At 36.1% G+C, this 27575-nt stretch overlaps 3 protein-coding genes across 10 annotated transcripts in view; all 3 read left to right on the forward strand.

The window, feature by feature from the left end:
• The first annotated feature begins 310 nt into the window (after positions 1-310).
• Positions 311-3388, forward strand: LOC136781424 (synaptobrevin-1-like). 2 transcript variants are annotated; one of them, XM_066740331.1, is made up of 3 exons: positions 311-623; positions 1829-2151; positions 2227-3388. In XM_066740331.1, exons 2-3 carry the CDS (start codon positions 1833-1835, stop codon positions 2286-2288), a joined length of 381 nt encoding a protein of 126 aa, XP_066596428.1. In that variant the 5' UTR covers positions 311-623; positions 1829-1832; the 3' UTR covers positions 2289-3388. The 2 variants fall into 2 exon arrangements, with proteins under 2 accessions (XP_066596428.1, XP_066596427.1); XM_066740330.1 differs by lacking the exon at positions 311-623 and adding an exon at positions 1190-1490.
• Positions 3389-3841: 453 nt separating this feature from the next.
• The window catches only part of ClC-a (chloride channel protein 2), a 37582-nt gene continuing 13848 nt past the window's right edge, over positions 3842-27575 (forward strand). The window contains exons 1-3 of one of the 6 annotated variants that reach the window (XM_066740069.1): positions 3842-4534; positions 4846-4962; positions 5045-5346. In XM_066740069.1, coding sequence (XP_066596166.1) covers positions 5287-5346 — 60 coding nt within the window. In that variant the 5' untranslated portion in view covers positions 3842-4534; positions 4846-4962; positions 5045-5286. Of the gene's footprint in view, positions 4535-4845; positions 5347-25646; positions 26452-27575 lie in introns of those variants that run through there. The other 5 variants (XM_066740068.1, XM_066740070.1, XM_066740071.1 and 2 more) reach the window with 5 other exon arrangements.
• LOC136781387 (uncharacterized oxidoreductase YjmC) lies at positions 11919-19374 on the forward strand. 2 transcript variants are annotated; one of them, XM_066740264.1, is made up of 3 exons: positions 11919-12747; positions 13318-15181; positions 17451-19374. In XM_066740264.1, the coding sequence occupies exons 2-3, from the start codon at positions 14837-14839 to the stop codon at positions 18306-18308; spliced, it is 1203 nt and encodes a 400-aa protein (XP_066596361.1). In that variant the 5' UTR covers positions 11919-12747; positions 13318-14836; the 3' UTR covers positions 18309-19374. The 2 variants fall into 2 exon arrangements, with proteins under 2 accessions (XP_066596361.1, XP_066596362.1); XM_066740265.1 differs by having other exon boundaries at positions 13416-15181.

Genomic DNA, 27575 nt, shown 5'->3' on the forward strand with positions numbered 1-27575 from the left:
CCAGCAGCCGCGTAGTTCTCCATTCCCTTCACCACGATCTTCATTTTCCTTTTTCTATTAATGAAAATTTCATCCCAACAAATAATCTATAACGTAATAAACCTAGGATTCTTACCTATCGATTGCTAAAATTACCATAAATAGTTCACGATTTAAATGTTGAAATTTCATTTTTCCAAATTATTCAACTTTTCTACTCTAAGCTCTTTCATATAATCTGTTTGATAAAAAAATTTCGTTAAAACAATTGTATTGGTATTTTTTTTATCGTTTCGTTAAAGAAATAATTATGCTTGAGGTAAATTATTAGTTTTAGGGAGAAAACTTGCTACGGTCCTGGGTAATGACAGTAGCACTAGCACCAGTAACTCCAGCAAGCAGTACCATGCAGCACTCAGCAGTCCAGGAACTCCAGGCGTCCAGCACCATTCTATAGATGGGGGCTACGAGCGTACGCGCTTCGCTATGGCACGTTACGGGCTCTACCTACTCGACCTGCATCATCTTTTAATTATGTTGCTGTCTCTTTCGGGTTGAATCATCGAACAACTGCAGGACTCTCGGCATGTGTATGGATACAAGAGACTTTTTCCGCAAATACTTCAAAATGTTTCAACATTTTGGTAAGCTTCTCGCATATCCAAATTTTCTTTATCAAAGTTTTCACAACTGTAGCTTCAATCTTTCATCTTCCTCTTTGCTTCTCGTACTTCAATCAGAATAATTTCTATTTTTTTTATGTAGATAAATTATAGTATAATTATTTGCTATATGACAAGTCTTCCTTCTTTTTTGCGTAAATGATATATTTATTAAAGGTGAAAACTCTGATTAAACTTTTTGTTAATTTACTACTCTATATAGGCTATAGTATACTTATTAAAATACTCATACTATTCTTATTCAATCAACTAAATAACTTACAAGATTATTTTATGCAGCCAATCGATCTAATTTTATCGATTTTAAAGTTACGTTTGGTAGAAATAGAAAGATAATTAAGGCCTAGAGCTTTAAGGGTAGTTTTTCAACCAGAGATTTGCGCGTCATCTATGGCATCTTTATAAAACAACAAAGATTTAATTCTTCAATCGGTAAGATAGATTCCTGCCATATCAGTTGTCGAAAACAACTAGTGTGTTTACTTTTTTTCAATTTCTGTCACGTTTCTGCTCGAATCAGCTGCATCTTCGTTTAATATTCATTTACTCGATAAATTATTCATTTCAAGCTCTCCTTACCTGCTTTCTTGTTTTATACATAAATTTTGTGCGACATTTTTCCCGTTTTTTTGCTTAATGAAGTATGACGTCATAAATATATCGCCATTTTTCATCTATTATATATACCGTACCGTAGTGTTTGTTGAGTTTGTAGTTACGCTTAATAGCATTATCGTTTCGATACACCACTTAATTGTTCATCGACTTATCACCGTAAAGAGATTTCCTTTCCTTATACTAATTACTCCACGTTTCCTTTATTTACACGTGAGTACCACTTTTTCATATTTGCATTTTACTATCGAAATTTGAATAAATCTTATAGACAGGTTGTAGCTCGTATGACATTTACATATACAGTACGGTTATCGTTAAATCTTGTGACGTGTGGAGAATTCAATTTTTTTTATCATTCCCTTTATCAGGCAGTGGCATAGGATTGATATTTAACAGAATAATATTTTAATGATACAAGATTTATCTTTCACCAATAGATTGTAGATTTTAAGGTTATGGGCGTGCCTGAGATCCTTGAATAATTAGTGTTATTAAGTCGTGCCAATGTTAATTAAATTAATGAGACAAGAATTCAATTTCTGTTACAGAATCATGGATGGTAGTGGCCACTCAGGGGATGGTGACTTAGGGGGTCCCAGAAATTCCCAGCAAGCATCTTCTGCTAAAAAATTACAGCAGACACAAGATACAGTGAACGAGGTTGTGGGTATTATGAAAGTAAATGTCGAAAAAGTGCTGGAGAGAGATCAAAAGTTGTCAGAGTTGGAGAATCGTGCAGATGCTTTGCAGCAAGGTGCTACTCAGTTTGAGCAGCAGGCAGGAAAATTGAAACGAAAGTATTGGTGGAAGAATCTGAAGATGATGATTATTATTGGCGTCATATGCTTGGTTATTCTGATTATCATTATTGGTGAGTTGAACTATAATTTGAATTATTACAGCAAATTTTGCTTCTCTATACTTACCTATAAAATTTTTGGACCAGCTACTTCCTTACCTAGTTCATCGTCGTCTGACCCTGAGCCTTCAGCTTCGACTGGACACTGAAAATATTTCAACAAAGAAAGAACATGTACTGACTAATAATTTGTATCTTAACAGATTTTATTATTTGGGAATTATAAGTGGGGAGTATTACATTAGAACATTTGTGATCGTACATTATACGAATATTTGAATTTTTATGAGAAGCTGGAGAATTTCTGCCTTCAAGAAATGCACAATTGTTACAATAATAATAAATTTAGGTGGTACGGTCTTCCTTACAAGTTATTAACAGTCGTACGATTACTGGTATTATATTTTTACAATGTTCACTTGTAGATTTATTGTGTTATATATATATATATATATATATATAACACAATAATCTATAGTACATGTGTGATTGTTTAATAAAGTGTATTCCATAAATCAGATTAGTATATTGTTGAAGTCTAAGTACATTTTGTAGATGAGAAATTTAACACTGGATTTAATATTTCCTATTAAACAATCATTTATGTACAATGTTAGAGATATTTGTTTATCGATATGGTATTCTATGGGAAAATCTCCTTTATATAAATTATATAAAAAGAGAGGAGGATATTTTGCTATAAGGTATTTGCTTAAAATTTTCATACTGAAAAATAAATGGAATATTTTTTATCAGATGCAGAATTTTATTCATTGGAAAACATTTTGACGAGCCTAATATATAGTAAAGCGAGGAACATTACGCGAGTAGTTTCAATTTCAAAAAAATACTCTCTTATTTCAATAGTAAGATCAAAACAGATAATAAACACGTTCAATGAGGACGCATAGTACTGTAAGTAATCTCTGGTTCAAGGCCATTTTTCTTTTTGCTAAACCGATATATATACCTGTAACGATGTAACGAGCGTTAATTAGCGATGTTTGCGATTCTGTCTCTGGAACAAACTTGTATTATTTTCCCCTTCAAAAATACGTTTAAAACAAAATCATTTTGCGCAAACCATTTAGTTTTTACATACTACCGGTTTTATTTTAAATTTACAAAACGTTTAATTTTCGATAACATTGTCCTCCTTATTTCTTTGTTCCACTCATATACATCAATTGTTGCTTTAATCCTTCAAAGAAAAATATTGTCAGCCTGATAACACGATCATTCATGCAGATATATGTTTACACAATTCCAGACCTACTCCCCAAAATATGAACTTTTTGCGATAAAATTCATTGCGAAGTAGCAAATTTGGATCGTCGTATTTTTCTCCTTCAAATATATTTTTCACATTTTCATTAGTTATAATTGTACTGAAACTGCTTTTTTTAATAACAATAATCATGATAACTTATAAAACAGTTGTAAGTTATTCTATCTTAGATATCCAACTAAAGGATGAATCAAAAAAATAAAATTTGAGTTTAGCCTGAAATTTTAAGGAAATAAGTCGTAACAAAACTTAGTATGGAATGGAAGAGATTTTCTGTTCGAGACTACAGGAAGAAGAAAGTGGAGAAGAGAATATATATTAAGAGAAACATATAATGAAAGGGTCGGAAAAAGTGGAAGGGAGTTGGCGATATATGTGAAATCAAGCAGGAGGTATAAGATATATATATATATATATATCGATGGTAAGCAAATAGTTGGGTACAGTTGATCTTTTCGCTGATAGTAAGCCTAGAGCGACAAGTGGATGTGGATGAAGAATGACAAATTTGATTTCGCTGCAAACGGTGGCAGAAATCTCAGGCGTTTCATTCATGTACCTATCAGTCGGCTGACGACCGTCCAACCGGACGGACAGTCAACTCAGTCAAGCAAGTCAAGCAACGTCGTTCTCGTCTCCAAGTTGCAAATTCGTTTACGAACCTCGCGCATTTGACTGAAAAGTGTCGTGAAATAAAAAGAAAATTTTCGCTGTCTCAGAAACAAATGGTGTTAGTTTAGAAAAGAAAATAAGTTGCGTCCTACAATCGTGCCAACACAATCTCACTTGGATAATAAAACAAATATCACAAAGCGCTAGAAATTATCAAATTTTAGAGGTTAATCCTTCACCCCTAATCTCCCCCCTCTCTCCAATTATCGACTACGTCAATCGAATTCGATTAATCGAAGCTGTGTACCTCATGCCCCTATCCTTAAAATCCCTATTATATTACTCTTTCTTTTTTTCTAAATCTGTTTTTCCTATCCCCTTCTTCTTTTCTTCATCTCATTATTATCGCTATTATTGAGATAAAACCTATCGTCTCGCGCGGTAGCTGGATAATTAACTGACAGCTTTTACTGCAAAAATTGCGGACAGAAATTAGTAAGGTTTTTTACATCAAGGGTATTTTACGCAATACTCGAAAAGCTCCGTTTAATGCCAGTTTTTTCATTCAGCTTTAAAAAGAACTTCGTCTTAAACTCCCAATTTGCTAATCTTATTTACTCGTAAATTTTGCTTTTTCTTTCTTGTTTTTTGTATTTTTTTTCTTTCGTTATCTTTGTGCAAATACATGATTTTTCAGCGAGCAAAAGTAATTAATTATTTATGCTCTAAGTGAGGCAGTAAAACGATGTATTAAGCTGATTTTATGTAACGATCATCTCTTTTACGAATAATAACACGTTTTATAGTGGGATCCAGGCAAGGCGTATCAACTTTTATCGTAGGCCACGCTCAAATAGATGTCCCCCCATATGGGAGAATAAAGACTTGAGAATCCTCTGGAGGCGTCGAATGCTGAGCGATTTGTGAGAAAAATGGCAATTTTTTCGAAACTCTAACATCTCTCGGTGACAGTTTTGGAAGTTCTGGTTAATTATTGGCTTGCAGTCAAGGGTAAATCGCGAAGGGGGGAGCCATGTTTTTTCCAGCAAGCGTCAGTATGCTTTTCGTCGGCGGAGACTCTTGACTATCACTCCAGTTTATAAAAAAAAAAAAAAAAAAAAAAACGCCAAAAAAAGTGAAAAGATAAAAAGACTCCCGTGAACCAACAGCTCCAGTTTATTTACTCGCCGTTTTTCCTTTTGTAATCTACGCTTTTTCCACTTTCCGCTGAAATCCAACGTTTCAACATGGCCGCTACCGGCAGTGGAGCCGAGGAGGAGTATGGACTCGGCTATCAAAACACTTTGGTGAGTAAACAACAGGATTTATTTGTCTCGTTCTAATTTATACGTAATGCGACCAATAAAATAGTTCTGAGAGAAAATTACTGTGAAATAGAGCCGTAACTTTTTCTGCGTAAATAATGTGGATAGCTGTTAATGTATTGAATAACAGCAAGATAGTGTAAGAATACTCTGAGAAAGAAAGCGTTAAAAGCTTTGGACTAAAAATTATTCGAGAAGAAAAGGATAGGATCGGTAGGTTGAAGATTAACCCTTAACGAACGAATGCCGCCATACTCGCGACATCAATGTCGCGAGTATGGCGGCATTCGCTCGTTAAGGGTTAAATTGTGTCTGATTTTGGAGAATCAGCGACATCCGGTGTAGTGAGTCAATGCGTGAAAGGGAAGAAGGATGCGGAAGACGGCGTCGAGCACTCGAGGCGTCATTCGACTTGGCGGCTTATTTATTTTGATTGTTCGCGCGAGTGCGCGACACCCGGTAATAATGTCATTGTCTTATAATTCAATGGCACCCCTGCCCTTTTGCTCCCAGTGCTCCCACCCCAATATTTCAAATGTGACAGCGTTCAAGCGTGGCCCTACAACATTCAGCCACTCAGGTCAAATATTTATCTCTCGCTCACCGAGATACGCACGTCTTAACCTTGTATAGCTCAGTTCTCATCGTTTTAACAATTTCATTATAAAAATATTCCAGCTTTTTCGTCAGTTCCATCATTTTTACCCGAAAGCTTATGGTAGCTTATAACACACTTGTCAATATAATTCTCGAAGCTGCTTTCCACCTAAGAAAATTTATCCATTGATTAATTATCACTAATTAATTTAGCTGTTTAAGAACAAATAGGTCCACATAGTCAAACAGATGTACAACTATTAAAGAAGATTCATGATTAAAATTAATTACAAACAACCGGATGAAATTTGATTTCTCTGCCAATTAATCTAGCAAATGATTTTATCACTAATAAATCTCTGTCTTGTTAGGAATAATTTTGAAATTCCCTACAAGCGTAAAGTTCGTTTTAATCAAGACTAGTTAAAGCTTTTAAGTGAATTTAATAATGTGTCATATTATTTAAAATAGCTGTATCCAGATTAGTCGAAAGGAAAACTCATCTTTTCTGTGTAGCAGTTCCTCATAGATACTCGTATAACCGTGAATTCAGATTATAAACAAAGTTTTAATGTATAAACACATACATACCATTGATGTTTCTGTCGAGAAAGAGAATTGGATTTTCTTATATTTCTTTGTACTACCCTATTGTTGACAATATAGAAAGCATTTATCCCGTTTCTGATAAAATCCAAGAATTGCGAGTGAATCAACAGCATTCTGCGAATGGAAAGAAAGTTATTACCTACATTAATATAAATATACATATAGTCTTCTCTCTTTCGACTGAAATTCTCCTTTAATTGGAATCGACTCACTAAGAAAGGCTAATTAAATAAAAAAATGAATGTTGGCAACGTTCCCTCAGACTCGTCAGCGTCCCTGAAGAGGTTAAAGAAAGCTCGCGCCAAAAACTACAGATATATAACTGGGCAGGGCACATACAGGGATGCGCGATCTGGCGATCATACGATGCAGACAGCAGCGGATGGTAGCCGCGGTTTCTGCGTGTACTTATTCTTAGTCGCTGGTCGCTAGTGTCGCCTCCCTAGTAAATAGTTTAGTGAGCTAACAAATTCCGTTGACGCTGTTGACGGTACAAGTCATTAAACGTGATTAATTTTAGGTTATCTAAGGTTATTTATCATTTGAAACTTTGTTGAATAACTCTATAAGAATGGGGAAAGGACAATGTATAACCTCAAATTTGCATTTGGCTTCTCCGTCGATTATTACCCGGCTTTTTTTCGACAGTCGAACGAATAATATTGTTCCAGCAATTTCGTGTACCGGAATAGATTGACGGGCGATAAGAGAGCTGAAAGGTTTTATTAGATGGTGCAAATACATTCAAGGATGGCTCCAAGTTAATACTATCATTCAAAATAAAGTAACCTTTCAAGATTTTCTTAACTTCTTTTTCAGACTCTCTTAAATAACGCTAACTACGGTAGTTAGTGTAACTTTTATATTTTTTCTTATAATCGCTTTTGCATTATTTATCAATAACAACAGATAAGTTTTTGGTGACTCGTTTCTTTTTTTCTTCTTTTTTTTCTAGAAATTGTATTAAATTCTGGTAAATATGATAATCTTCCAATTGTTCTAATTTTCTTCACTCCTTTGTTTTATCGTATAAATGTAATTTTTTTATATTTCCCTTTTCTTTTAAGGTTTTCTAGTTTTTGAAGATTTGATGAAAAAGCAATAGGCTTTGCGAGAAGCTGCAAATATTCTGAAGGATGATTCAAAACTAATATTGCTAATCGCGGAAAAATTATTGCAGCTTGGCGCATAGTTGTAGGCGTGTGACTGTACACAGGTGGTTTTCTGTAGACATTTGATCGTCAGCTATTTATCACGTGTTCGAACGGAGAATGTTTGATATCGTATATTACGGGGAGCTGCTTCTTTACGATAGGCAATAGACGAAAGTATCTTGATAGGTCTATCCACAATCACGTGCCGGGCCGTTCAAATGTGTCTTTAATCGAGTTTTTATTGCGACATTTTTGTAGTTGTTAAATGAAAACTAAACTGGACGATTTCCATTTTCTTTCTTGAAATTACCAAGCATTTATTATAAAATTTTATTTTACATTCATGTAAATCTGTGAGAGAATGAGAAACAAAACTGTTTTCTTATGAGTAATACTGTTTAATAAACAAAATTAGTTTATTATTAAATTATAGTTATGTTTTGTTTCTTTTTGTCTATCATATCAGCATATCTCTGTACATGATAGTTTATATAGAAATGTAAAATAAAGCGTAAAAATCGAGACAATATACTGTCTTTAACGCGAAGGTTCATGCATGAACCATTTGTGTTTGTGGATTCTTCTTTAAAAACAGACGAATCTCAATTGGGTTATTGAGTACTGAGTAGTAGTGAGTAGTGGAGTGAGAGTAGTGGGAGAGCTGGTAAACAAGCCAGATTCTACAGGTGTGCTTGAGAGTCCCGTGATGCAGGGCCGAGTGTGCGTTTCGACACAATTCTCGTTGTTGAGACTTGAGGTCGACACGACACCTTTTGCATTGTGCTACAACCTCTCGAGGCATCCATCCGATATAAACACCGAAAAATCGTTGGCCGATTATCAGATGGACCCTGAGCAAAAGTTGCAAAATTTCATCGTGCGAAACGCAGTTGACGGAAATTTTCAATCTTGCAACCTGTTTCCACCGGCTCCCCCCTTCTCGATTACCTTCAAACTCTGTTAATAAATTTGGCCAACTTATTGCCACACCGAAAGAGCAAATTATTGAACATAATAAAATTACTATAATCTCTCTTTTTTATTTTTTTCTTATTTTTCTTTAATTAGGCCAATTAATTGTTCAACGAGGTTATTGGAAAATGTTATTATAATAATATTAATAAACATTTATTCGCACGATATTTATGCAATAAATTAATCGATGGTCCGTTCTATTCGTGATTATCGAAAGATTGTTATTACCCTATTACTCTACTTCCCTTAGATAACCTTGAAATTGTATTTGAATTTTATAAGATATTGTTATCATAATTACAGTTGACGTCTATTTTTGGAAGAATTAGCTTTTGTAATAGGCGGTAAAAAGGATTCTCGTAGCAGAGTCGTAGGAGGAAAATTGTGGAAACTAAATGTTTCAACATTGAGGAGAATGTTACTAAGAATGAGACGATTACTGAATAGTAAATTCTATCTTTGTACTTGTACATCTCATTAAATCGTGGCATTAAGCCTCACGTGTTTTTCCTCAAATCATTTTGTTAAGTAAGGGAACGATTAATTTTAACAAATTCAATTTATTTGTCGCATATATTGTTAGACAATTCGATGAAATCATCCGAAAGGAGATACTCGACAAGTTGGGCATTTTGCCAGATGTTTCATCTCTTTCAAAGAGAGTATATGTGTATATATATATTCTACGTTGTTATTTCTTCCTCTGTTTTTTTTTCTGTTTTACCTGGTCACAAGACTGAAAGGATGGTCCTGTGACGTGAGATCGATTAGTACTCGTTAACACTGAAGAATCCTGCGTGAACTGCCCCAGACCAGTTTTTTTTAATTTTTTGAAAATTTCTTTTTACACTGATCGCGTCATTATTTCCTCGCGGCGATGACTCTTCTCCCATCACGTGCCGGCCGTGTCGTAAGCGTAGCGTAACTGTGTAGTCTGTGCAGCACTGCAGCAGAGAGCATCAGCTACATGCCATGTGCCACGCGTCATACGGTAAGGTAACTCGAAGAAAACCAAGGAAACACTCGTACATGGTCTTCGCCCCTCCCTTATCATCCATTTCAATTATCGAAGCTTGAAAATGTAATGGAAACTCATGGAAGATATTTTTAACAAATATCCGGCTATTGAGAATTTTTAGTGACATTTTTCTAGCGTTCACCATATAAGGTTGGAAAAAAGATCGCGGGAATAAAATGGAGGCGTAAAATCGATGTAGCATGGATTAATCGATTTCTCGATCGATCAGACGTGACCAATCATCCGCGAGTTGATCGACGCGTGAACAAAGAGTCGCATAATCGAGAAAAGACGCGTGTATAATGTAATTTGCATTTTTTAACCGATTGCAGAGGGAATTAATCATAAAGTTGGATAATGCAATGTTAAGTAGTTTGGTAAACTATTTTCAGTAGGTGAAAGGTCCGCGTGATCCGAAGTTAAAAAATGTAAATTTGATTTGCACGGTAATATGCGTATCAAAGCAAGCTTTTATTAGGTTAGGTTACCAACAGGTACCAAGTTTAAGGTTAGTTTTAGATGGCACATAGGTGCAGGACTGGAGGGATGATGGTTATGGATGGGGAAGTTAAATTAACTCGACGCAACAGGGATGGTCGGTTTACGAATTACGGACAACTTGATGATTCGGGTGAATCTGGTGGTTTCTGGTGATTCTGGTAGGTTAACTCGACGTGCTTTAGGCTAACTATCGTAAGGTTAGCATTGTCACAATCGGGCCAAGCGAGGTTAGTGTTCTCAAGGCTGATCGGCTAATAGCAACCGCTTTATCTTGGATAAATTATGGGTCACTTTGCCTATAAAGATAAAAAATATGAAGAGAAAACTAGAGAAGTGTAGTATGTACATGTAGGGCGCGTGATCTTTGAGAACCGATCTCTTTTGTGAGCCAGATATAATCTGATTATCGTAACATGTGGCATCAATATTTGCATTCCAATATCGTTAAGTACAAGCTGTACAAGGACGTATATTGTACACAACTATAGACATAAGTTGGAATGTGTGCTTGTAGAACAAATAGAAACACTTGGAAGCCCAGTAAGCAGGTAACTGAAATAAGCTTGACTGCTCGAAGATTAGCTATAATTAGTTTTATAATCAATCAAATTTTGAGTAACACGTTGCACACACGCAAACATTTGCTTTGTAATATAATTATACAAAAGTATATAATGTGTAATGTAAAAGGTGAGAAAAATATTAATAAAGAAAATGATAAAAAATAATTGTTTCTTTCATTATCGCGGATGTGATAAAGTGTAAAATTGTAGAGCTAAATAGAAGAGTGGTGAATGAAAATTAAAGACATGGACATATTTTTAGAGAATTGTGTGAGAGCTACTTGTGTAGTCTTATCGCTTATCAATGTTTCTTTATAAAATATTGTCGCAAGGATAGCAAACTTACAATGGCCATATATTATAGAGATGAAATATTTTGTTCTTAAGATATGCAACGAGTTATGTAATCGTGATTAGAAATGCGCTGCGCGCTTTATCACTATATTATCATCTTTTCTTTCTTCCTTCTAGTCTACCCAGACTGAACAATTCTCTATTTTTATTTCCTCTTTTGCTCGTTGGACTTTTACCAGCATTGATAAGTAGGTCGTTCTTATTATAGTCAGCCAAAAGGTGGTTCTATGTGCATTTGCTAAATTCCGCGTATTCGCTTGCATGCTATGACCAGTTGCAATGAAGAATATTAATGCCAACCAATGATTACTTTAAATTCAAGTATCAATACATAACAGCATGATTCGTGCACGCGTAAACTGTCGAGTGAACTTTTAAACTGTAAACAATTATGACAACGCAATTATAAGCAGAAGAAAGTTGATAAACCGAATCAAGATGAAATTGAAAGTTGTGTAATTTAAAATCTATGGTAAAATAGTAACTCGTGTCGCCAGAGAACTTTTCAGTTGTCATCAATTGACAACAACAGATTTGACCAGTTAAACTTATAAAATTTTTAAAACAATTAATTATTTAGAAAAGTTTATGAGAAAAGTCTCAAAGATTCCTGGGTTGTGATCATCGTTCTATGATTAATGGCATACGATTCATTGTTTATACACATGTATATATATATATATATATATAATATTAAAGTTTGAAATTGGAGATGTGCCCAGGTGGTAGTTTTGAATATCCCGCTGAGAGAGTTGGAAGGGAAGGAAGGCAAGAAGGGGCACACGTGGAATACACTATGGAAAATATGGGCCAATCGCGACGTTATATTCGATCGTTATGTTTTGCACAGCGTTTACAGCTCTCGCTGTAGGTAGATAGGAGGGCGCGCGTGGTGCGCGGCGCGGCGCGGCGCGACGATCGTTGTTGCATACAGATCATATATATATATGTATGTATCGTATATCGATCGCATTGGTTTGACGTTTATCGATCTGCGCAAATAATCGACTGTTGCCAATGGCCGCCGCTTCTTCGCTGCTGCTGCTGCTACATCGATCAATTGATTGGCATGATCCGCGACGAAAGGCATAATAATACGCGTCAGGAGAAATTTTGTCGAAAGATTTTGCTTGCTTGCGAGTGTGGAAAATAAGAAATTATAGTTGGTGGTGGTCACACGCGCTCTACTCCGTCTGTCCGTCAGCCCGGCCAGTCGGCCTGGCCTCTCTTCTCACTGATATAGATAATTCGAGCAACGAATGGGGATTGGGCTGGCCGCTGGGATTGCTGGGAACTGGATGAGAAGCGACGAGACAACAACGCCAACGAGCCAACAACGACGACAGTCAGTAGTAGAGCGGAGACTAGCTCGCCAAGTAGATAAGGACTCGCTAGACAGACACCCCGAGTGCTGCCAAGAATATAATTCAACAATAACGAAACTTAGATTGCAATTAAAAATAAGCACTCTCCATCTCCTTTTTTCATCGAGGCATCTCCAAGTCGAGAGGAGAGACATTAGAACCAGTCTTGGTAATAAAACATGTACATACCATGTTTCAATATAATTTCATTGATTTACACACCGGCCAGTCCCAACTGAATTAATATGGTAAATCAATCTTTTTTCACCATCTATTTAGAAAGATTAGAGAATATCATTGGGTAATTGAAGAAATAGGTATACTCTCCTCCTGTTTGATCAACACGAATGCAAGTGGAATGTTAAATCATAGTCAGTTTTAACAATATTTTAAATGCACTTCTAACTAAATTAATAGAACGAATGAGTTTTTATAAGGATCTATTTTTAAGTAATATGAATGAAAGTAGTTGCGAGTAGATAAAGCATCGCTGGGCAGACGAGGCGCGTAAAGAACATAATTGTGTATTATACTTGCAACACACACGCGCACGCAGCGCGACCTTGCATTTAAAAATAAAGCATGCTCTCTTTTTCGCAAGTGAAAAAAGAAAAGGGAGGAGAATAAACCTTAAATCGATTAAAAATTCGACAAATTTTTAATGCAACAAAAAGATCGTTTTTATACGAGGAATCTCTAATTTAACGCAAGCAATAAATTCTTTTGACTATTTATTATTAATAATTGCTCGAACTTGACTATAGAGCATGAGTTTTGGAAAATTAAAATTGTTTAATCACTGTGTTGACAAATTTCAGCGTTTTATTGGTTTAATTCCCTCACTGCTGACGTGAAAAGAAAAGAAGAAAAAAGTCTATGGGGAAGCTCCAATTGGATCGATTTCACCATGTTCCAGATGGATTTCCATGGATATTCTCTTAATTACTGTCGGAGTGAATGCTGAGAGCCAGGAGTGACGGATCTACGTATGATCGTGTATTGGTTGGTAAAGCAGTAACTATAAGAGAGAGGGAGATAGAGTCTCGAGGATGCTGCTTATTGCACAGTCGAAGAAGAATTTCTGCCTCCCAAGTACTTGAGCGAGTACCGAGCGACGCACCGATTTATACATATACATATATATATATGTATGAATATGAATATATAAACGTCGAGTTACGTAAAACTTGTCCCATGGAAATTTCGAATCGCGTTAAAGTTCGATTGATTGATTAATCAATTGGATTTATAATAGTAGAATATATTTTTTTGTAGGATTGGTCCCATGAAAATTGTGCGACTTATCTCTCCCCTTCCCTATTTATGTTTATACACGACACTAATAACAGACAGATAAGCAGCAACGCGAAAGATTATGCGTTGTGAAAAATTCGCGGGATTTTATGCAATTGATTACATAGTCTGTGGAATATAAAGAGAGAGAGAGAGAGAGAGAGAGAGAGAGAGAGAGATTCACGAAGAAAATAATCTAAAAATAAAAGAAAGCTTTGAAAGTGTGTGCATATATGAAATGTGAATTGGTATATATATATATATAGAAGGAAGAATTTATACTGGACATTTGTTTTGAATCCGTGAGCGATTTTTAGCAATCTGTCTGAAATATAGTTCGGTAACTCGTTGTTTTGAAAGTTATGAGAGCCCCCCCCCCCCCCCCATTCATAATATATATAATATGTATGCGACAGACTGGGGCTGGCTTATCAGTGTTATCGTCGCAACAGACGGAAGAATATCACCGAGTAATTAAAATCACCTGCGGATAACAATAATAGGTAAAGATATCTAAAAGCGTGTATTAGACCAGAGATCGCTGGAGAAAGAGATTGGTGCAAAGCAAAAAATCTTACGATCTTCGTTGCCGGGAATCTAAGAATTTTCGATAATAAAATAACAGTACGACTAAAACCAGTGGTTGCGAGTATCGAGCAAAAGAATCCGAGAAGAAATATTTCACGTGAATTATTTTCGCGAAGGAAACGAAATTGTAAACGCAGGATAAAGGTATCAGTTGCTTTTATACGCTATATATGTCATTGGAGAAAGAATTGTGGAAAAGAAGGAGGGGTGTCGTTGGTTTAAATCTACATTGAATATAATAGAGTGGAAAGAAAGGAATTTTTGGAGGGCTGAGGGGAGAAGGGGAGGAAGAAGAGACGAAATTTGTGGAAAAGAAAAAGAAGAGGAGTCGTTGGTTTAAATCTACATTGAATATAATAGAGTGGAGAGAAAGGAATTTTTGGAGGGTCGAGGAGAGCAGGAGAGGAAGAAGAGACGAATGTTATCAGGGTTATCTATGTACGAGAGAAGATAGAAATGTCGTTGAGAAGCGTTTTGCGGAGAGTGAGTTGGACGGTGCCGGTGTCTGGACCGTATCGCACTCGAGGAGGAGCATCGATGTCGTTCTCCGAGCAGGATTCCTCGAGAAGAGAATGTCCGATGGTGGTCCCGAAGGAGGAGGTGGTGAGATTCATCGAGGAGTGCATGAAAAAGGCCGGGACCAGCCCCGTGGACTCGAGGGTGGTTGCTCATCATCTTATGGTCGCCGATTATCGAGGCCATTTCAGCCATGGTATGAACAGAATGCAAATGTACGTGAGGGACATTGAGAAGAGGGTCACCGACCCTAAAGCCAGGCCGAAGATCCTCACGGATTTCATGGTAAGCCTTAGCGCTTGTGTCTTCCGAAACTGCGATATATAAATATATATATGAGCAATTCCACCAATTCGGGTACTGGTTAAACCGACGCACATCCCAGATTTTGTTGATATTCTCAGATCTTGTACTCTTTATCGAAAACTGATTCACTAATTTTTTTCAGAATTTTTTATCCATTATTTACGACATGGTTATATTGGAAAGTTTTTGATTTTAAGTACGCCCTATCTTTTAATTTATTTTCTATACTTTTTCAAATAACTTAATAAATTTTTTTCACACATGATTTCCATATAAAAAAATCTCACCTTTCCAGTGGAATGATTGTTCTTCTAGTAACATCACTTTATACCGAAGAAATTAGCGTTTAAAGTATAAAAATCAATTTTTCAGGAAATGCGTATTATTTTTGTAAAATTGAGGAAATCTCACATGGAACCTGTAACTTTAAAAATGGGATTCCTATTAAAACTCGTCGAATCGATAATAATAAAATAAAAAAAAAAAGAAATAATAAATAGTTTACCTCAAGTATTATGGACTATCTCGATTCTTAGGGACGTTTTTTCCAAGTATGATATTAGAGCCTGTAATATTTATACGAAATGACTTAATTTTATTACTGTAAGTGCCGGTGTCTTTGCGTAAAAGTCGAGATTACGTAGGAGTACCAATCTAAATTTTTTGTTCCCCAACCCTAAATATACTCTTGTTTTAAAAGTTTAAAGTTTAAAATTTGTAGGTTTGAAGTTGATTTAAAAATAAAAAATGATATACAGAGTAGAAAAAACACATTGGGGGAGCTATTACTACAATTAAAAAAATTTAATCTGGTACTCCTACGTAATCCCGATTTTTACGCAAAGCCACCGGCATTTACAGTAATAAAATTAAGTCATTTCGAATAATTTATTACAGGCTCTAGTGTCGTACTTGGAAAAAAAGTCCCTAAGAATCGAGATAGTCCATAATACTTGCGGTAAACTATTTATTATTTCTTTTTTTTTATTTTATTATTATCGATTCGACGAGTTTTAATAGGAATCCCATTTTGAAAGTTACAGGTTCCATGTGAAATTTTCTCAACTTTACGAAAAAAATACTAAAAAAAAAAAAAATACGCATTTCCTGAAAAATTGATTTTTATACTTTAAACGCTAATTTCTTCGGTATAAAGTGATGTTACTAGAAGAACAATTATTCCGCTGGAAAGGTGAGATTATTTTATATGGAAATCATGTGTGAAAAAAATTTATTAAGTTATTTGAAAAAGTATAGAAAATAAATTAAAAAATAGGACGTACTTAAGATCAAAAACTTTTCAATATAACCACGTCGTAAATAATGGATAAAAAATTCTGAAAAAAATTAGAGAATCATTTTTCGATAAAGTGTACAAGATCTGAGAATATCAAAAAAATCTGGGATGTGCGTCGGTTTAACCAGTTCCCGAATTGGTGGAATTGCTCATATACAGGGTGTTTTTCTAGCGGCGACATATATGAGATTTGTGTTAGTTGAGCATAGCATTTGGAATGGTCGAATCCGAGATCGCTGATTGGTTAACATTGTGTAGTGCCAGCATAAAATATTCCGTTACTAATAGTTTGGTACAGAATATGGAACCCATCCGCTATTGTGGTGTGTAAAAGTTTTTACATGCCAATCGTAACAGAAAGGGTGTAACATGGAAAAATGTCAAAAAGGGTGAGGTAACTAAAGTAAAAATTGAAAACAAGAATGGACAATGTACGAATATTCTCATTTTTCATTCATTATTTTCAAATTTTACTTTACTAACCTCACATTCTTGACGTTTCTCCATTTTACACTTCTTTCTGCTATAATTAGCTAGTAAACACTTCTACACACCAAAATGGCGGACTTTCCATTTTCGTCATCCAATAGTTGGTAATGGCCCAGTTTAGGTTGGCACCACACGAGATTGACCAATCAGCGTTCTCGGATTTCATCATTCCGAATACTATAATCAACTAACATGAATCATCTACGTGACGCCATTAGAAAAACACTTTGTATATACTTTTGAAGAGATGTATTTCAATCTTCTTTCCATACAATTGTTATGTTAATTATAAACGTTTAAGAATAGACATATACACGGTAGTGCTCGGCGGTATAGACATGTCATTATCTACTTTTATATGTACTTGTTGTCGAGAGACTACCGTGTCTCTTGATAAGGAGAGAGTTGACATGGTCCAATGATAATTAAAGCTCGTTACAATGTGTGTGTGAACAATTTTAGGCAATAGGATTGGTGGATGGCGAGAACGCGCTGGGACAAGTGGTGGGGAAGGAGTGCATGGAGCTGGCCATAAAGAAAGCAAAGGATTACGGGATAGGAATGGTGGTGGCGAGAGGATCGAATCACTACGGTATTTGCGGATATTACACGATGATGGCCATCGAGGAAGGGATGATCGGTTTCACGTGCACCAATACGAGTCCTCTGATGGCCCCGACTAGGAGCAAGAAGGCAGCCCTCGGGACGAACCCCCTGTCCCTGGGAATGGGAGGAGCCACTGCTTCGGACAAATTCATCTTGGACATGGCTACGACCACGGTGGCCTTGGGCAAGGTCGAGCTGGCCAATAGGAAGGGCCAAGCGATACCGGCCAATTGGGCGATGGACCTGAACGGAAGAGGAACCACCGACCCTGCGGAAGGCCTCAAGGCCAATCTCTTGTTTCCTCTCGGAGGAGAAGAGTCCTCTTCCGGTTACAAGGGTTATGGCCTGGCCACCATGGTCGAAGTCCTATCCGGTGTTCTGGCGGGGGCCAATTTCGGACCGAACATCAGGAGCTGGAAGGGGGAAGACAGGATCGCCAATCTCGGACAGTGCTTCATGGCCATCGATCCTAACGCTTTTGGACCTGGATCCCACGAGAGACTCTCCCAACTCTTGAATCAGCTCAGGAGTCTTCCGAAATCTGGGGAGAAACCTGTTATGGTTGCCGGAGATCCTGAAGAACTAGCCATGCGGAAGGTCGACCAGGAGGGCGGCATCTCCTATCATCCCAATCAGATCAGGGATTCTGCTGAATTTGCTCTAAAAATTGGCGTCGAACCTATGAAACTATGCCCTGTAAAAAAACCTGATTAGACTTAGAGGGCTTGTAATTTTTTATTTTAACACGATTCGGCATGGTTTTCTACTTTAGCTGGAGGAAGATGTTGATGTTTATGTATTATTATAGTATATACAGGGTGATGCACTTAAGCCATCCCAGAATATAGATAAAGAAAGGTGCGTATCTCTTTAACTACAAAAGATATTCAAATTTTGCATAGGACCTTTTCGAAGCCTCTCGTTGTTTGCTTTCAAAAAGGTTGTATGCAAAAATTGAATATCTTTGTTAGTTAAAGAGATACGCGCCTTTCTTTATCCATATTCTGGCACGGCTTAAGTGCACATCACCCTGTATATATATTTATATATATATATGTATGTATATATTGTTCGAGCGTAAGCTACCGTATATATAGGTTAATATATAAGAGATTTATTGGAAAGGATGAGGCGTTGTTCCGCAGGCTTAACGCAAGGCAATCGAGGTGGTGCTCGATCGTGCGTGCAATGTATCGGACGCGTCGGCCTTGCTCTTGGATTCTCCGCTGCATTTTCCGCGTTATTCCCTACACAGCTGCTCTCAGGTGTAACACACGTGCCTCTCTGCGTGCATACTGCTCTGCGCTCCTCTACTTGGCGTATCTCAAAAAAATATGTTATACAAGAGTCAACACGACGATATATTAAATAACAACGTTGTTACTTATGCAATCATTATCGCTCTATGCGAGAAACACGTTAAACTTTACCTTAAAAAGGATTTTATCGTTATATATATATATATATATATACAAGTATAAATATTGATTGTTAGTCGTCACGAAAAATAGTATATAGACACTTTGTTTCTGTTATTACCAAATACCTTATATATTTATATATATCATTTAGACTATAATAGATATAATACTTGTAATTATACAGTGCCCATTTAAAATCACAGAATTAGCCTTTGGCAATCTCTGTCTCGCAAAGTTTATATATACAGATATGTTATAAAAATTGTTTAATATATATACACTGTTCTTTATATTTCTTATTAAAACGTGATGCAGGAGAACGTATGTAAAATATTATTGTTTAATAAATTTGTATAACATTTCAAATACACTTGTATATATAGTAAATATTAATTATACATAGTACGCAATGATTTTGCAGGAATTGGAGTAAAGAAATTTCAAGTTGAAAGTGATTACGAGCTGGCTGGTCCAGTTGGCCTACGAGCCTACTGTTATACATCAAAATTATCTTATCAGAAACGATATAAAAGTTTTTGCTTCGATTTCATTACGTAACGGAGTATGATTTCTGTAACCAATGATTCAGTGGTGGCTGAAAAAATTATTTAACAATCGATATTATGTATCCAACTTGTTATGACTTGCGTACACAATAGCGGACAAATGATGATTGGTAGGTGATTAGAGGAGAAATCGACGTATTCCATTGAGAAGTTGGACGTGACAGTCAACGCACATGCGACATATTTATATCTCGGTGACACAAGGCAAACTGCCAACTGTTCCATGCAATTAGCAGTTGAATCCCAATGTCTATTGATGCACTCGATCCATTTTCATCATTTTTATCCTACCTTCCTCGTGATTTTTATTCACTGCAGGATACTGACAGTTATATATGTTAAAATCAACTCTTCGATTTTCATAAAATTTTTTATATCGATCATCTTCTTAAATAGATACTTCCTCTATTGGTCGGACCAAACCATACAAATATTTTACAATCATTAATCAATGAAATTTTTCGATCGAGAAATATTAAAGTTTATCGCAGTGATATTCACTGCAGGATACTGCCAGTTATATATTTTGAAACCAACTCTCAAATTTTCATAAAATTTGTTATACTGGTTTCCTCTTAAGTAAATACTTCCTCTATTGGTCGGACCAAACCATACAAATAATTTACAATTATTAATCAATAATATTTCTCGATCGAGCAATATTAAAGTTTATCGCAGTGATGATATTCTGTCCGAGCAATCAATTTCATGTATTTTTATAGTGCCCGTGTATATCAACACAGAGACAGTGAGATGAGAATGTGTATTGGTGTATATCCACACTATCAGCACAAACCATCGGTCAATATTCGCAGTTTTGGTGTACCAATTTATTTATATATATATATATATATATATCAATTACACATCGACACTTCGGTATCATTGCATTTGCTGTACGTTTCCTATAGGGACCGTATATACTAACTCAGTGACAGTGAGATGAGAATGTGTATTGGTGATGCTATCGGTCAATTTTCGCAGTTTTGGAGTACCAATTTGTTTATATATATACAGTTACACATCGACACTTGGCTATCATTGTATTTGCTGCACGTTCCCTAAAGGGTCCGTGCATACTAACACAGTGACAGTGAAATGAGAGTGTGTATTGGTGATGCTATCGGTCAATTTTCGCAGTTTTAGTGTACCAATTTATTTTATATATACAATTGCACATCGACACTTCGCTATCATTGTATTTGCTGCATACTCCCTATAGTAGATTAGATCGGTTTGCCGAATGTTTCTAAGAAATCTCCAGTGTTTTCAGGAACCAAAATGGCGGCGGGTTCTACGAACCACGGCGAGGCGCGCCGGGGATGAAATTTGTTCGCGCTGTTCTGCGTTGAATTTTTCATGGATGCCGATGGAAGTAGATAATACCGGATCGTGGCAGACCTGCCGTCGCAACAAGTAGAAAAATTGCGCGAGTCGGATAACGGGCGGGCTCCAACGCTACCAACGCGCGCGCGCGCGCGCGATAACCCGGGCTGTTTTTTCCATCAGAACGCGCGCGCATGTCCTTCCGGTCAACAACCCCCCCCCCCCCCTATCGCTCCAACTTTCTCGAGAAAATTTACTAATTATTAATAGATAAACTTTCATCCCCCCCCCCCCCCCCCCCATCTTTTGAAATTATTCAATGTAATATTTTTGATAGAAAGGTTAATTTTCATGCGCATGCGCATAACGTATTTCTAAACTCTAATAACCTCACTTTTTCTTTCCAAACAAATGGAAATAAAAATGTTGAATGTTAAATACATTTGTTATTCTTGCAGATACATACATCGATACAGTGTATATGTGTGTGACACTTTACAGAAAAATTTAATAAGTAATAAAGAATATCGTTAATCGAGTAAACAATTATTATTATACCTATACTTTTGGCTCTTTTGTCTGAAATCAAGCCTTGCATGGAATGAAAATTGTTCACAGAAAAAAGTTTTCCGACATATTATGCAAAAATATTTATTTGTCTGAAATCAAGCCTGACAAACAATAAAAATTGTTCTGAGAAAAAAACTTTCCGACATATTATACAGAAATACTTATAAATGTTAATTTGTTTCTCCAATGTGTGTGTACCCTAAAATATTTCTATCAATATTTATTCATTTGAATTGCCATTGGAACGAGTGTCTCGAGTGGTCTTGGTCGAAAGGTGAAGAGAAAGAGAGAGAGTAGAAAAAACATCAGTACACAAATCGTACACATAAGTGCATGTGGCCTTTGTAAATAAAATTTATGTCTATTTTGGTTACCGAGGCAAAACATGGAATAACCGCAGGTCAATCTGTTATACCCGCGTTCGTTTGCTTGCAGAAATTAGTGTAAAGAGCAATAAAAATGCTATATTATCTTCTTATTGCATATAGATATACCGTAATAAATAATGCTGCATGCGTATACGTGTACGTAATTCGTATAAATATCTCGGCAAACAAACTCTTTTCTTGGAAATAAAAGAAAATCTTGTTAGAAATAATGCTACGTAAGTGATACGTATAATGCACATGGATGCGATAAGAACATTTTTCCTGAACCCAGGTGCAATGATGAATGAACCCATTTCTTTGACATTTCAGAGTATAATCTCTCTCTCTCTCTCTCTCTCTCTCTTTTATTTTCTTTCTTCTTTTTCATCGTCGCCGTCGGTAAGGAAGAAATCTCTGTTGTCTGACACAACTTTTATTTTCCACTGCACGAGAGACAATATATATATATATATATATATATATATATAAGAATATTATCAATCAATAAGAGGAAATAACCTAACGTGTTTATATTTGTATATATGTATATTAGGGTGGTCGTTAAAAAAAATTTGTTGACGGATCCCCAAAAACCACCAGTATTTGATGAGAAACTACAGTGGTTGAAACCTGTGGTCTGATAAATGATGGAAACACGTGCCCCATTACGATCAAATACAATTTTCGAAGAATTTTACAGTTTTTCGCAGATAACTCATTAAATATTCGATTCTATGAAAAGATGCGTATAACCATTTCTCTGAAGAATTAAATTCTACATAATAAAGATTGTATACATTTTTCTTCTAGAATGCGTACTAATCGAGATATTCCTGAAAAATCGATCCTCTTTTTTGTTTATACACATGCATTATATTGACATGCTCGTACGAGTAGTTATTCTTATTTCGCTGTAGTTACACATTTATTTCTCTTAATTTAATAAAATATGTTAATTGTACAGTAAACCAAAAATAATTATTCATATAAACATATCAATATAATGTGTATAAACGAAAAAGAGGATCGATTTTTCAAGAATATCTCGATTAGTATGCATTCTAGATGAAAAATTTATAGAACCTTTATTATGTAGAATTTAATTCTGCAGAGAAAAGGTTATATGCATCTTTTCATAGAATCGAATATTTAATGAGTTATCTGTGAAAAACTGTAAAATTCTTCGAAAATTATGTTTGATCGCACAGAGGCACGTGTTTCTACCATTTGTGTGTCAGACCACAGGTTTCCACCACTGTAGTTTCTCATCAAATACTAGTGTTTTTTAAGGTTCCGCCAAAAATTTTTTTTTAATGAACACCCTAATGTATATATATATATATATATGTGTGTGTGTGTATGCATATACTATATTAAAAATATAGAAAAAAGAATGAACGCACAATCGTGTTCGTAAACTGCCTAAGAGTGTTTGTCAATTTTATGAATGCAAATTGAATTTGGTCGGCCCTTTTTTCGCAAGCTTATCAGCTGCGATTTATCTGGGATCCTCTCCAAGTTCAATATAACGAGCAATTAAATAAATTTACAATGCCCGAGAAGTTTGCGACTCGACTTTGGGAATTATCTCGAAACGCCGTTGCATCCTCAGTTTCGTTGCTCCTCGTCTCTCGCGTACTTAGATTTTTCTTTCGTTATTTCCTGCCCTTTTATTCCCATTTCCTGCATGTCGAGGGACCGAGCGTCGGATGATCCTGTTGCTGCTGGGCACACCCTCGAATCTAGAGGTAGGCTGTCAATCTATATATATATATATACAGGGTGAGGCATTTAAGCCGCCCCAGAATATGGATACAGAAAGGTGTGTATTTCATTAACTTTTTAAAAAATATTCAATTTTTGCATAGGACCTTCCTGAAAGCAAATAACAAAAGGCTTGGAAAATGTCCCATGGAAAAATTGAATATCTTTTATAGTTTAACAGATACGCGTGTTTCTGCATTCGTATTCTAGGGCGGCTTAAGTGCCTCACTCTGTATATACACATATAACGCGATAAATAACAAAGTTAATCGTGCACGGTGAATGGAAGGAACTCTAGAGACAAAATTTTTAAATCCAAGCAAATAAATAATGAATTAATTTAATGTTGCGGAAGGGGGAGAGATTGAATTGATCGAATTCATCGAGTTTAACAGATTGGATGAGTGGTGAAAAAATCGTTCCTATAGAGGGGGGAGAAAGGTGGCTGTTTATATATATATATATATATATATATAAAGAGAGAGAGAGAGAGAGAGAGAGAGAGAGAGAGAGAGAGAGAGAGAGAAAAGTTGGCTGGTGACTGACAACTGGAGCCAACAAAGTGACCCGATTGGACACAATTGTATCGAAGAGAGAGAGAGAGAGAGAGAGAGAGAGAGAGAGAGAGAGAGAGAGAGAGAGAGAGAGAGAGAGAAATAAGGAGTTTGGAAAGAAGAGAATTTGGATGGAAGCTCGAGTCATCCATGACGAAGAAAACAATTCATCAAATTACTTGGGTAATTTTGACCAATGATAACAACTGATGACTTTGAAGGCAGCCTACGAACTACCGGCGAAGGAAGTGGCCAATTGCTCGTTGCTCGCCTCTTTCCGTACAGTCGACAGCACCACCACCACCATCATCATCACCACAATTCCTACATACCAACAAGATTCCCCAATTTCAATTCAGCGATGTCCTCTCCCCTATGTACGAGACAAGACTTTTGCGTGGAGAGAGCTTAAGCGTGGCAGTAAAATGAAAAAAATTCTAACGATATTCACGATATATATATATATATATATATATATATATATATATATATAAATAACGTTAATCATCGAGGCAAAAGACTCGATTATAAATTTCCGACTTTTCGGAAGGATTAACGCGAGTGACTATCAAAATGGTAAATAGAAAATGGGAAATTCTCTTCTTTGAAATAATTCCTCGATCGTTTATATACATATGCCTGCCATATGTGTAAGACAGAGAGCTTGTATTGTAGAATTTCATGTTGATAACTTTAAACAAGGAAGAAAATGATTGGTCATTGATAAATATGCTTTCCACATGTATAAGACAGAGAGCCTGTATTATAGAATTTCATTTTGATAACTTCAAGAGAGAAAGAAAATGATTAATCGTTTCTATATATATACCTGCCATTAGCGCAAATTACAGAATTTCATACTAATATCTTTAAGGGAGTGAAAAAATGATTGGTCCTTGATAAATATGCTTTCCATAAATATATAAGACAGAGAGCCTGTATTATAGAATTTCATTTTGATAACTTGAAGAGAGAAAGAAAATGATTAATCGTTTCTATATATATATACCTGCCATTAGCGCAAGTTACAGAATTTCATACTAATATCTTTAAGGGAGTGAAAAATTGATTGGTCCTTGATAAATATGCTTTCCATAAATATATAAGACAGAGAACCTATATGATATAAAATTCCATGCTGATATCTTTAAAGAAGATAGAAAATGATTGTGGTCGTTGATAAATATGTCTGCCACGATCCGTTACAAAATTTCATGCTGATATCTTCCAGGGAGTGAGAAAACGATTAAAATCGGGGAAGTTCGGTACGAGAGCGGCGCGGGCGACGAGTTTGCGAAAGCCTCGAATGGAGGCAGTCACACACACACACAATGTACTTAATAATGAGTTGGCAAATTGTATATATATATATAGCGTTGGTGCATGGTCGTGCGATATATGGATGGATGGGCCCTCCTAGCTCCTCGAGCCCCGATAGCTTCTAGTAGTTCGCTTATTGTCAGTCCGATTCACTGCATGCCAGTCACGACTCACGCTCAACTCCCAACCAGTTTACTCCACTCGACCCTGCGAACGCATTTCCAAACTTACATCGATTTCCCGCCAAAAATCAAGAAAATCCCTCAACGCCCACTCGTCCCTCTCAGAAACTCCTGCGACGAAAACCACGGACGGACGGACTTCCATTACGGTGATAAAAAATACAATTTATTTCGTGATTCGCGCGACGAGTTACTCGGTGCGTTCAAATTTGTCGAAAGGAACGAGAAAAAGAGCTCGGTGCTCGTGTTTTCGCGCATCGCCAGATTCGCGGGAGTGGCTGTGCGCGAGATTCGCTTATCGTGATCAATGAGTTCGGTGGTGATTGCGGAGGCTTTGATAATAAATTGCTATATGTAGTGATAAAGGACGAGATCGAGCTGTATATATATATATATATATATATATATATAGGTTGTACGAGGAGTTTGGTAAACAAATAAATGGATCCGATGCTGGAAACATTTTCGAGCGCGGCTTTCCTCGACTTCCGGTGATAAAGAAGGAACTTCCGGTTGTCGTTGTATTGGAACTTTGCTCGTCTGCAACCACCCTCGAAATCGAACCTCTGCGCGATTCTCGAGAATCGAGTTGACTCTTTTCCTCTCTTTGTATATATATATATATATAGAGGTGGGAATAATGACGAGCCAAATGCAGACGAAAAAGGAGGAAAACCTCCATCATCTGCATCCGGAAGGAAGCGAGGAGGAAGTGGACAAAGAATGGGAGGAATTCTCGAGGCTCGTAGCCAAGTTGAAGGAAAATCGTCGAAATCGACCGCACAGGTAAACACGCATGCACCGATGGGACGCGGAGTAATTTGCGTTTATAGCGAACCATCGAGAGATTCGACACGTTCTATATGTATATATATATATATATATATAGGATGTTTTGCGTAAGACGCCCTGTATATTAGTCTTATAGTTGAAAAACTAGAAAAAATTCATCGTGATACTATTATTCGTTATTTGCACACATGTACAGTAGGATTAAGCTATGAATGTGTAGTGATGTATATATCAGTGCTGACTATATCGGTCAATTTTGTCACTTTTTTTGTTTATGTATATATAGCTACACATTTTCACTCGACTACCAAGGTGTAGGTTTGTTACGTTCCAATACAGCAGGTCTCGGAAATTTTTGCACATTTAGGTTGTTCACTATATAGTCACTAATAGGTATTTGCAATTAGTGATAATAGTAAATAGATGAAATGTGCAAAAATTTCCGAGCCCTGCAATACAGGGTGACGCATTTTCGAGTGGCTACACGAAACATTTATATAAAATGAGGTGTATCTTTTTAACTGTGAAAGATATTCAATTTTTGCATAGGACCTTTCTGGAAGCAAATAACAAGAGACTTCGAAAAGGTCCTATGCAAAAATTGAATATCTTTTCTAGTTAAAGAGATATAAGGGGTTTTCTGTGTATTATTATGCGGTTTAAGTGACTCGCACTGTTGGTGCGCATACCACTGATGTGTGTGTGTGTGTTATGCAGACTACACAAATTTTATACGAAGTTTCTTTTCAATAATTATATAACACGCGCTAACGGAAAATTAATGAACATTTTTGCTAATTGGAAGGAAAGATAATTAGAGTATTATATATATGTATGTATATATATATATATATATATACAGAAGCATTATTGAAACAACTATTGCAATTACGTCTGCACAATTTCATGTCCGATTTATCAAGAGACACGCCAAGTTTCACACCAGCCTGTACTATTTAACTGTATACTTATATATATATGACCATTCTACTCGTCATTTTCGACCTCCGCCATTTTCACATGGATTTATTTTATTAAAATTCCAGTAAAATTGTCCTATATATAAGCTATATCCATGCACCAGTGAGACGATTTAATCTTGCTGCTGCGAACCTTGA

The sequence above is a fragment of the Prorops nasuta genome, unplaced genomic scaffold (assembly GCF_024137725.1).
Source record: "Prorops nasuta isolate Cenicafe-Biocafe unplaced genomic scaffold, Cenicafe_Pnas_1.2 PNAS00022, whole genome shotgun sequence".
Classification (NCBI taxonomy): domain Eukaryota; kingdom Metazoa; phylum Arthropoda; class Insecta; order Hymenoptera; family Bethylidae; genus Prorops; species Prorops nasuta.

Coding starts and splice junctions, on each gene's coding strand:
- LOC136781387 (XM_066740264.1), top strand. CDS start 14,837: ATGTCGTTGAGAAGCGTTTTGCGGAGAGTGAGTTGGACGGTGCCGGTG. Junction 15,182..17,450: donor AGATCCTCACGGATTTCATG/GTAAGCCTTAGC, acceptor GAACAATTTTAG/GCAATAGGATTGGTGGATGG.
- LOC136781424 (XM_066740331.1), top strand. CDS start 1,833: ATGGATGGTAGTGGCCACTCAGGGGATGGTGACTTAGGGGGTCCCAGA. Junction 2,152..2,226: donor TATTCTGATTATCATTATTG/GTGAGTTGAACT, acceptor TTTTTGGACCAG/CTACTTCCTTACCTAGTTCA.